The 10,911-nt window shown below is 42.6% G+C and overlaps 2 protein-coding genes across 5 annotated transcripts in view; one reads left to right on the forward strand and one right to left on the reverse strand.

The window, feature by feature from the left end:
• LOC113207118 (uncharacterized) overlaps positions 1 to 5,194 on the forward strand; it is a 21,924-nt gene extending 16,730 nt beyond the window's left edge. For both annotated transcript variants that reach the window (XM_026423510.2, XM_052274439.1), the window contains 4 exons: positions 1,444 to 1,596; positions 2,825 to 2,977; positions 4,110 to 4,394; positions 4,664 to 5,194. In XM_026423510.2, the coding sequence (XP_026279295.2) occupies positions 1,444 to 1,596; positions 2,825 to 2,977; positions 4,110 to 4,394; positions 4,664 to 4,795 (723 nt within the window). In that variant the 3' untranslated portion in view covers positions 4,796 to 5,194. The remainder of the gene's footprint in view (positions 1 to 1,443; positions 1,597 to 2,824; positions 2,978 to 4,109; positions 4,395 to 4,663) is intronic.
• A 1,353-nt stretch (positions 5,195 to 6,547) lies between these two features.
• The window catches only part of LOC113207114 (glutathione S-transferase 1-like), a 6,043-nt gene continuing 1,679 nt past the window's right edge, over positions 6,548 to 10,911 (reverse strand). For all 3 annotated transcript variants that reach the window (XM_026423506.2, XM_026423507.2, XM_052274440.1), the window contains 4 exons: positions 8,346 to 8,404; positions 8,111 to 8,249; positions 7,524 to 7,691; positions 6,548 to 6,857 (listed from right to left, as the gene is read on the reverse strand). In XM_026423506.2, the coding sequence (XP_026279291.1) occupies positions 6,708 to 6,857; positions 7,524 to 7,691; positions 8,111 to 8,249; positions 8,346 to 8,404 (516 nt within the window). In that variant the 3' untranslated portion in view covers positions 6,548 to 6,707. The remainder of the gene's footprint in view (positions 6,858 to 7,523; positions 7,692 to 8,110; positions 8,250 to 8,345; positions 8,405 to 10,911) is intronic.

Raw genomic sequence — 10,911 nt, forward strand, 5'->3', positions numbered from 1 at the left:
GGCCGAAGGCCCGACCATCGCCGCCGGCAGGCCAAGCAGGCCCGGCCCCTGCCGAACGGAGCTGCCGGCGCAGCGAAGTGGAGCTGGCAACTGCGTTTGGCGGAAGGGCGGGCCTGCTTGTTTTGTTTTGTTTTATGAATATTTTTGGTCATTTCTTTCTTTCATCGGGACTGTTTTCTTTTATTCCTGTAAGTGTACTCTTTTTTATACTTTTGGCTGAGCGATAGCGAAGCCGTTTACCCCAGTGATCAAAACGGTCGGATCTGTATGTCTGCTTGTCTAATCACAATAACTCAAGAACGTATTGAGCTGGATAGGTAAAATTTTCAACAACAATGTTTCATAAAAAGCCAGAACCGTATTAATTTTGAGCTATCTTTAGCTTGAAAGTTGGCTGAAAACGGACAATTTGATAAGTACTCGAAAAATATCTCGATTTTTGGAATATTTTCTACGGTGTTCTAAAGGTGCCCCCGCAATGCCCCTTGTCCCGTGCGCCGTGTGCCCTCCCGTAGTGATGTGGTTCCAATTGACGTATTTCAACTATTTTAACATAAAAATAGGTAAACAACGGGTGCTGACCCTACAGTCACATGGTGCATGGGTCGGGCGCACCGCATTATGGCGAAAGTAGATTCTCACGGCTCAAAATTTCGTCTCCGACCGTTTGGGCGCTGGAGAGAGTTTCTCACACGGAAATGACACAAATTGAAAACTATTAAATGTTTCCCCTCTGCCTCTGATATTTAAAGGCCTCAGTTAACTCGGGAAAATAAAACCCAGTGGACGAAACTTTTTGACTTTTGAGGTCGAAGACGTCTTAAAATGACACTGCCTTTTTTACGCAAGACGTGGTGCGGCGTGCGTCTACCTGGTTTTAGGTAAGGGGTTACTAGGTAGATGTACGCCACACCACGTCTCGCGTAACAGGCTTCGCGATATCTCACGAAACCCCGTTGCGCTGCGACGCACCTGGCATACATCTACCAAGGCCTGCGGCGCTGACACCCGAGTCGGGTAGCGCATGAACGTTCACAGCTCAATTCGTTCTCGAGTTATCGTGATGACAGACAAACCGACAGACACACAGACAGACGCGAAACTTTTTGATTGTCACTGGAGTAATAGGCTTCGCTGATGGCTCAGCCAATTATATATTTTTCCCAGTGACTGTCAAAATTCTTTCAGAACCACCCAGCTGAATAGGAAACTGACAGGGACTTCCAGGTTCGTAGAAAATAAAGATTAACTTTAAGGTAGCAGCAGGTACGTGTGAACATGGCTATTTACCAACTATCTCCGCAGTTGCGTTTCTGGAGTACTCCCAGAGTAGTTGCCGATACGGTGTGCTAATTTCGTGAAACGCCCCACAACGTTTTGCAAAATTACTTCTTACCTTTTCTAGTATTAACTTTACATTTTTACTTTTTTTGTGCTGATCAGGGCCCGCTTGTTGCTGTTGTGATGGTGCTGATGTTCCTCGTGACAGGTCGCGAGATCGTACCTTACTATCCAGAGGTTGATAATCCATGGTTGAAATTCTTCATTGTGTTATTTCACTCTAGCTGTGTCTTTCACTCGGCCGCCGTGTTTCTGGTATGTAATCGGCAGAGCCATTAATGGACTCGTAAAGCATTCCGGTAAAGTTAATATGCATAGGAATGCATGGAACAAGAAAACGGAAGTGACCATGTTAAAGCATAGCGCTTTCCGCCTTTTCCTTTCCGGCGCATTCTTCTGCATTTCAAGTTTGCCGGAATGCTTTATTCTACCTAGCTCCGAAAAGACGAACGGGGAACAAGGAAACCTAATACCAAACAGGTGTTGGTTTGTAGATAAGATAGTACCCTAGTTATTACATCTGGGCTTATTTCTAGAAATTTAAGAATCAATGGCATTCCAAAAATTACCTAAATTTATTGTCGTACAACAGCTTTTAGTTGCTCCTAAAAGAGCAAAATAGACCATTCCACCGAATGGGGAAGAAGAAAGAAAAGTATCAAAAAGTAACGGAAACAGTACCAAAAAAAAACTGTATGTAGATCATTTTTGTACACCTCTGGGGCACACCAACAAGTAAGTCCACAATAATTATCTTGGTCAAGAAAACTAGAAAAAGTGAACGATTTGATTTGTTAATCATAATAATTATGTTGGTCAAGAAAACTAGAAAAAGTGAACGATTTCATTTGTTAATCAGTACTGTTTCCGGTTCTTTTTGATTCTTTTCTTCCTTCTTCCACAGTCGGTGGAATGGTCTATTTTCCAGTTGTCTCCCTTTTCCACTTTCTGTACCTGTTGTTGTGTCACTGACTTTGGTGTAATCGAAACGATACCGATATGGAAATCACCAATGTAAAGAGCGTGAAAAATCGATAATAGCGGAGAAAACTAAAGTAAAAATTACGCGAAATGAATTCAAATGCGGGAGTGACTCCTCTTTGGACCCAAGCCACTTAAGTTGCGTGGGGGTGCTTTCGTGTCTGCAATGTTGAAGCGATACGCTTTTTGTTGGATTTACGGTACAAACCGGTAAAAAACAATGTCTGATTTTCAGATGACCTTCATAAATTTGATAAACTTATGTATTTGAGGGAGACCTCTCAGACTAAAATAATTGCAAAAGAAGAGGAAATTTTCGTCATTTTTGATATTTTGTCAAAATATATGTAGCCCCCCCCCCTTAATATTTTATACTTTACCGCGGTTGTACACGCGACAGTTCACAGCATGCTTTTGCACACTTCATTGTTTTCCCTTCTTTCCTCAAAAAAACAAAACAAACAGACACTGTTTTTATCGCGTTCGGCTGTTTTTCGCGCAGATTCTCAGTAGCTTGCACTGGATGGCTCTGATGTGTGTTGACTGCGCAACCCATCTGCTCATTGACCGAGTGAACGATGTGAGATCTTGGAGGCAGCTCTTGGAGTTGGTTGGGCTCCACCAACAGCTCGTCTTCGGACTCCAACGGGTTCAGGTAGGGTAGTCACTTGTGGGCTCACAGCGCCACACCTGAGCTTACATGTACGTAAAGACACTGTAAAAAATGTTGGGAATTCTACTATACGCATGTATAGGAAATTTCCTATACATCGTATCGGAAGTGAAAATTCCTATAAATGTATAGGAATTTTCCCATTTGGGAAGATGTGTATGGGAAAAGTACCAACTGTATAGGCAAATCCCCAGAAATGTATGGGAAAATTCCGATACGTGTCTGGTAGGCATATTTTCCTGATTATGTATAGGAAATTTACTAGAAGATGACAATTTTCCTATACAATGTTTGGAATTTAAAAAACGGGTAAAGATATGCACACCTTTCCACCTTTCACATCTTGGTCGGCGCGGTCATAATATGAGCTATTTCTGACGCCACACCGAGGTTTGGACACATTTAGAGTCTATTTAGCAGTTTAAACTCTGATAATCGAATTTCAACTCAGGGCAGGCAGTAAAATTTAAAAGTCAACATCAAAACATCTACGAGTAAATCCCCAAAGCCGTGGGCTAGCCCCGGCACCGCACCGACACCTGGCTGACCCTCTGGGATGGCCCAGCGAGGGGCGGCGCGCGGCTCTGGGATGACCCAGGCTTGGTGGGGCACGCCTCCCAACAAGTCTCCGTGGTCTAGTGGTCAGCGTGACGGGATCGCAAGCCAGAAGTCCGAGGTTCAACTCTCCATCCGGTAAGGTATTTCATAATTGTATCAATGCTCACTTAAATGAAATGAAATTACCGAAAGGCGGCAGGAAGGCGGCTAGGAACGAGGGAAAACGGCGGGGAAGTGGTTGAAAAAAAACTTTTTCTCTTTTGAAAGAGCATCGGGTGTATAGGAAAATTCCTATACATGTGTAGGGATAATGCCACACACACATAGTACATATCCTACATAGGTGTATAGGAAAATTCCTATACTTGCATGGTAAGAATACTAACGCGTATGGTACAATTACCACACGCCTGTATGGGAAAATTCCTATACATGTATATGTGAATTGCTGCAGATACATTTATAGGAAATCTACTATAGAATTTTTTTACAGTGGACGCTAAACATGAACTTTTTTATGGAAAAGCCTACACTTAGTTACTTTCATTGGTTGAAGGCATGCTTTGCTGAGGACTTGTCCCTGGTCGTGCGCCTGATGCTGATTCTGGGGGTGATTGGCGCTGTCCGCATGTCCCTCGGAATAAGGGACGTGAGCAACACGACCGTTTGGTTGACCATCTTTGCGTACATCACAATGGTGTGCGTGGCGGCTCAGATGCAGGAGAACGCTGGAGAGGAGTTCCACTTCGCCATCCGATCATCGTGCCCTTGGGAGGCGTGGGGCACGAAGGAACGACACCTCTTCAGCCTTCTCGTTATGTTCACTCGTCAGCCACCCGAGGTAACTGTTTTGTTGAGCAGCGAGCTCAATATCCAGCAATGTCGTTTAAGGAACTGTTCTGTAAATTGGTTGGTTTCGTACGTTATTAGTTCTCTAAGGGACGCCAAATCTTGGCGTTTAAATACGCTCTTATTTGGCGTTCTGAGAAGAAGAACGCACCAACTTGTTGACAATGTATGGCCTAAATCCCAAATCACAGTACGCATGTGCTCTTTTTGCAGACGACTTAACCCGGTCTATTATTACATTTGGATACATCTGATTTACAGGTTCGCTTCCTATATTTTGGTGCCTTGCGGCTGAGTACCCTTTCCAACATCTTTAACGCGGTCTTCAAGTACACACAAGTTCTTCGTGCTAGTATAGGGGACACGGCAGGCATGGCGTCAGGGCCCAGTTAGGACAACGGCAGTTGTGAAGAATGCGGTAGAAATGCCTACGCCTCTTTTTCGACCAGTGTATTTTCTACTTTCGCTTCAAAGTATAATCTCACAAGTATGCAATATAGTATATACGAAGAAAAAAATTCCACCCTTCCTTGATAACGTGTATGTACTCTGAAAAGTTAGCCTTTGACGACTAATCCGACGTATTTCAATCCCTACGTTCTTGTTAAACAGTGCATCTCTCTGAGTCGCGCCGTATGGTTTAGCTCGTCTCCCACTGTTTAAAAATTGTCAGGATTTCACGGAGCACTTGTCGTGGAAAGAATTGCCAAATCCCTTCGGGATATTACGAAAAGTGGTTCAAAAGATCTTAGGGAAACTATGGCGGAGTGTATTAAATTTGAAACTCCTGTTCAGAGTACGCCCATCATTTTGCAGATTGTGTTTTTTTTCTACTGAAAGGAAATGTACAGCTACCAAATAGCACAACAGTCAAGGTCAGGCGCGGAATTGAATGCATTGCGTGCTAGACAGGAAACCTCTGTGTAATGAATTGCCGAGGGATAGGAGGCCTTTGTTTCGCTGGCCCAAAAAGTTTTCAATGTTTGTTTGAATGCCCGAGAGCTCCAAAATAAATTGTGTTAGCGATCTTAAATATTTCAGGGGTCGCAAATAATTTATAGTTTCGATTTCGAAAGACATACCAAACATCGTGCACTAAGAGAACGATTACTCGATTTATGGGTTTGCCGATCCACCTACTGTCTTAAGGGGGTGGCGTGGGGGAGGAATCGATTTTTCCCATTGGTAGAGACAGTCTTGGCGACTGTGTAGAAATAGTCGAAGCGGTTCGACCTGGAATACCAAAACAAAACTGCAAAATGTATATAAAGCGTGTTTTTCTTTTTACACGTTCCCTAGACCCAGTTGGTCGATTTGACCCGCCAGTCGCCAAAATCAGACCCATAGAGGCCGAGATTTTAACGCATTTGTTCAAAATTTAACCATTAATGACGAAAATTTCAAAAGAGACGCCATCTGGGACACGTTTCGAAGTAATTTCTGCGAGAGAAAGCGAATGAAACAACATCCAAGTACGTACGACCTTCCACTTAGGCCCTAGACACCGCCATTTCGGAAAATTAGGGCCTAAATCGCAAAATTCTATACGTTCACTGTTGTGGCCCGTGTTGAGTGTCGTTTCAGCATGTTATTGTGTCTCTGACGCCGAATATGAGGTTAAATGGACTGAAATGCCACTAAGGGTTCATTTTAACATTCGGTCCGTATACTATGGGTGCTAAAGGCCTAAATTGGTGTCATTTTACATAATCCGACGTCTGGGTATTACCCCTTCTATACAAAATACGAGAAAGCTATCACTGAAAATGTCAGAGTCAAATATCTCGCTCTCAGGAGGCGAGATTTTTTGTGTCACTGATCTCGCTCTCCTGAGAGAAAGATACACTTTAATTTTTGGTCTTTAATTTTTGTTGTATACATTTTTCTGTTAAGTGAAAAGGTAATCCCCAGGGATCGACAATGCGAATGATAGAAGTGCTATTCATTGTTGGCTTGGCAGCATTTTGCCGATTTTTGTGGTAATTTCGCTGTTTAACTTTAATTTCCTTGAAATTGGCCAGACAGATTTTAATGAGGATTCGGGGAGAGTTACTATTTTCACCTTCCGTTATCATTTTTCTTCCTTCCTCTTGGTCATGTATTGGAAAACGATACTCAAGTCATGGGAAAGAAGAACTCAGGTAATTGGTTGTGCTTGAGCTTACGTCAGTGTGCTTTATATCTCATATTGTTGGCTATTTCTACAAACTCTATAACATAATTCGTTATAATGACCAAGAGTTTCCACGAGCCATGGCCTCATTCCCTGTTGATTCGTTTTTTGGATTCGCTGCAGTACTGATGATTACGATGCGTTTGCTTTTTTCTTCATTGCGAACATGTTACTAATTACATCGACACCAGGTTTGTTATCCTTTGCATACCCAGGAAGTTGCTCACATTGCTTAAACCACTGTGACACGTTTTGTGGCACGTTCAGTGTTGGCTCCAACGCCTAGAAACAGAAAGAGAAAAAAAAGCACTTTACTTACAGGGACAAAACTGCGGAAAACGCTGGAACAGATATGGCACTTAAGGTCAGGTACCTAACCAATCATGTGATATTTTGGACTGATTTTTTTTTTGAACCCTCGTACACACAACAGTGTACTCGAAAAGTTCACTTTATGAAACCGTTTCCAAGATATTTGCTTTGGGCTTTTGCTCTATGGAAGCCACTGCGGCCTGCCTGTCGAGCCTGTTACTTCACAATACGAGAGGAGTGAAAACCTATTCACAGATTTTTCTTACAATTTGGCGTCGATAGCATATAAGAAAAATGGGTGCCTTTCATAAGATATGAAACATACAGACTAAACTACGCAGCAACGGGTGCTTCGGGGACTCACGCATTTTACGCATACTTCCAATTTATTTTCAGTTTAGTCCGTTTTTGCTACGCAATACTTTACTTTTTCAACGCACTGACTGTTAGGTTAGTTATGCATACACACGAGCGCAAGTGTCTACTTGGAACTTTCTCTTTTTAATTTTTTAAGCGCTGATATACCTTAATTAGAATTGGTCTGTATTGATTATAAAACCTCAAATACGTCAAGCAAGCAGAAATCCTATCATTGGATAATCTTCAGGGTACGTTATGACGATTTTGAACTCTTACCAGTATAGTCGAGACGGTTGCGCACGTGCAAATGTCAGCAATTGTTCGGCTGTTGCCCACCAACCAACCCTTTTCTTGGATCAGCTTCCCGAGGATGTCGAGCGTGTCTTCTACCGCCTTTCGCTGTTTGGCTGGTACTTCTGCATGGCCCTCGGCAAAGATGGGAGTCTGCCGGAAAAAAAATAGATCAGTGCAATAGCAGCAGCTAATATATGTCCCATTCTTATTTATAATGTAAAGTTGCGCTCCGTGTGGCTCCGTGTGTACCTAACCTACACGCTTAATGTCGCTGAATGTATTTGTACATTTTTGTGTAAATGTTCGCGATAACTTAAACATACCTTTCGTTTTGAATGAATTTGTGTGCGAAAATGCATACTTCTGCTTTAATCATGGCTGTTTCAGTCCAACTAGCCCCAGGACCCCCAGGAAATTTATTTAACTGTGTGTCACCCGCACGGCACCATGGCTACAAGGATGCAAGCCTGCAACACTTTTGTGTGTAGCCTTGTTATAACCCTTTTTGAAGTTGAAGTTGAACTTGACCGTAGAAGTACATGATAAACTCATACGAGGTGTGCCATTACCGTCAGTGTTTTAAATGCTGCATAGAGTGTGGCATCATCGAAAAAAAGGCGCTGATGTAACGCCGCTCTCGTCTGCAAGTCGTTTGGATACAACTGGTTGTCACCAGCCTTTTCTGCTAAATACATGGCAATGGCATGACTGTAAGAAAAGTTATAAAACAAATAAAATGCGTCCGATTTTCCGAGCAAATGCCAAACACACGTATAATCATCAAAAGTTGAAGTTTTTTTATACCTGTTCCCTATAAAGAAGTCTCCATCTTGTAGAACAGGTACAGTGTGCGTAGGATTCATCTGCAACAGGTGATAGATGTATAAACACATTATGTAGTATTTACGGCACAATCCAACAAACAGAAGAAAACAGAACACTGTAAAAAATGTTGGGAATTCTACTACACGCATGTTTAGGAAATTTCCTATACACCGTATCGGAAGTGAAAATTCCTGTAAATGTATAGGAATTTTCTCATTTGGGAAGATGTGTATGGGCAAATCTCCAGAAATGAATGGGAAAATTCCGATACGTGTCTGGTAGGCATTTTCCTCAATATGTATAGGAAATTTACTAGATGATGACAATTGTCCCATACAATGTTTGGAATTTAAAGAACGGGTAAAGATATGCACATCTTTCTACTTTTCATATCTTGGTCTGCGCGGTCATTTTATGGGCTTATTTCTGACGTCTGACACCACACCACACAGGGTTGGACACATTTAGAGTCTATATTGGTCTATTAGCAGTTTAAACTCTGGCAATCGGATTTCAAGTAAGGGCAGGAAGTAAAATTCAAAACTCGACATCAAAACATCTAGGAGTAAATCCCCAAAGGCGTGGGCTAGCCCCGGCACCGCGCCGACACCTGGCTGACCCTCTGGGAATGGCCCAGTGAGGGGCGGCGCGCGGCTCTGGAATGACCCGGGTTTGGTTGGGCACGCCTCCCAACAAGTCTCCGTGGTCTAGTGGTCAGCGTGACGGGGTCGCAATCTAGAAGTCCGAGGTTCGACCCTTCCATCCGGTAAGGTATTACATAATTACATAAATGCTCACTCACTCCCGGGTGGAAGAATTAGTAGTTCGAACTATATGCGACTTCAGTAGTTAAACTTCGTTGGAATCTGAAGTTTGGACGCATTTTATTTCTAAACAAACTTTACTGCAGTTGTGAACGTTGTGCATTTCAAACTGTGGTCAAAACTCGTGAAGGATTCTAGTCAAAATGCAGTTGCTCGACACAGTTCAACTACAGTTTAAACACAGTTAAACACAATTAAACTGCAGTCTAACTGTAGTTCACTGCAGACAAACTGCAGTTTAACTATACCAATTTCGACAACACCTTAGTTCGCCCACAGTTTGGCGTAGTTTCAACTGTACTCTGTCTCCAGATAAAACTGAAGTTCAGTTACAAATGTTCTTCGGATCCGACTATATATAAACTTCAGTGGTAAATGCAAACAAAATGCACTGTTCAAGATTTGGTTCAAAACATTTTTTTTCCCCCTCTGACCCTTTCCTTTATCTAGTTTTTATCTCGTATTACCTCACATTACAAGTTATATGATAAAGTGCACAGTACCTTTTGAACGCTGGATCTGCGAAGCTGGATGCAGACGGGAGTTGAACCTCGGACCTTGGAGCTGGGAGCCTCGCACGCTGACCACTAAGCCAGCGCGACACCATAGCTCTGGTGCCGCAGGAACTTAATGTCATGCGGAGAGCCCCAGCCCAGGGGCCGGATGGTTTCAGTACAGTTTGACTACAGTTTGACTACAGTTAAAATTCAGTGTTTCTATAATGCGGTGCGGTGGCTGTTAATATACCGTCCCGGTAAAGAAGAAACGGGGAAGAATGCAAGCATGTTGGAAGAAAACGGTAATAACCTAGTGACAGGAAAGTTCACTTCGATTTAAAGAAGTGAAAATTCGAGGGAAAACTTATTTGCGTCAAACCACGACGTGGGTTATCATACAAATAAAAATACAAATAATTATTTACACTGTGGCCCGAGCTGTGGCCGCAGGGGCTGGGGCAAAAGCAAAGGGACGTTCGTACGTACAAGAATGAATATAATTGATGTGTAAAACGATTACACTCAAAATCTGTCATCCTCCCAACTGACAGGAATGTAGTGCCCACCATATTATTTGTGTAAGTTGAACTAAAGTTTCAACAACAAAATAAAACTATATATGTGACCATAGTAAGGACTCTCCCTAAAGTGCATTCTAACTAAGGCTTGCCTTGCAAGCACAAGTACTCATGTAACAGTAGTGCGTAAGAATAGTATAACTCGGTATCAGGCACAGTTAAAACTGCAGTAAACATTGAACCTATCTTCTAGTATCGAAACTCCAGGTCAACTGGAGAGCAACTACAGTTTAGAGTACAGAATGGTCTCTCTTTCAGACTATGCTTTTTACTTCGTTTGTGAATAGTAATGGAGAACACTTTTAGTACATTTCCGAGAGTAGAGCCGGAGTGCAGTTCATTAGCTATAGTTCCGACTGTAGTTCAACTACTTATTCTTCCACCCGGGCTTAAATGAAACAACCTAAAGGCGGTAGGAAAGGTGACAAGGAACGGGGGCAAACGATTCGTTCGTTCTGTATAAGTGCTCGTCCTCGAAGTGACTGCTGCGCCTGGCTGAAGAGGTGTTTCTGGGGCATTCTCTCTTAGCCGTTGAAAAGAGCGTTGGTATAAGGAGCAGAAGGCCGCACGGTAAAAATTATGTCTGTTAATTCAAGTAGATTGCTTGAAATCCAAGTAGTTTTTACTTAAATTTCAAGGAATATTC

The sequence above is a fragment of the Frankliniella occidentalis genome, unplaced genomic scaffold, assembly GCF_000697945.3.
Source record: "Frankliniella occidentalis isolate FOCC.00 unplaced genomic scaffold, Focc_3.1 Scaffold395, whole genome shotgun sequence".
Classification (NCBI taxonomy): domain Eukaryota; kingdom Metazoa; phylum Arthropoda; class Insecta; order Thysanoptera; family Thripidae; genus Frankliniella; species Frankliniella occidentalis.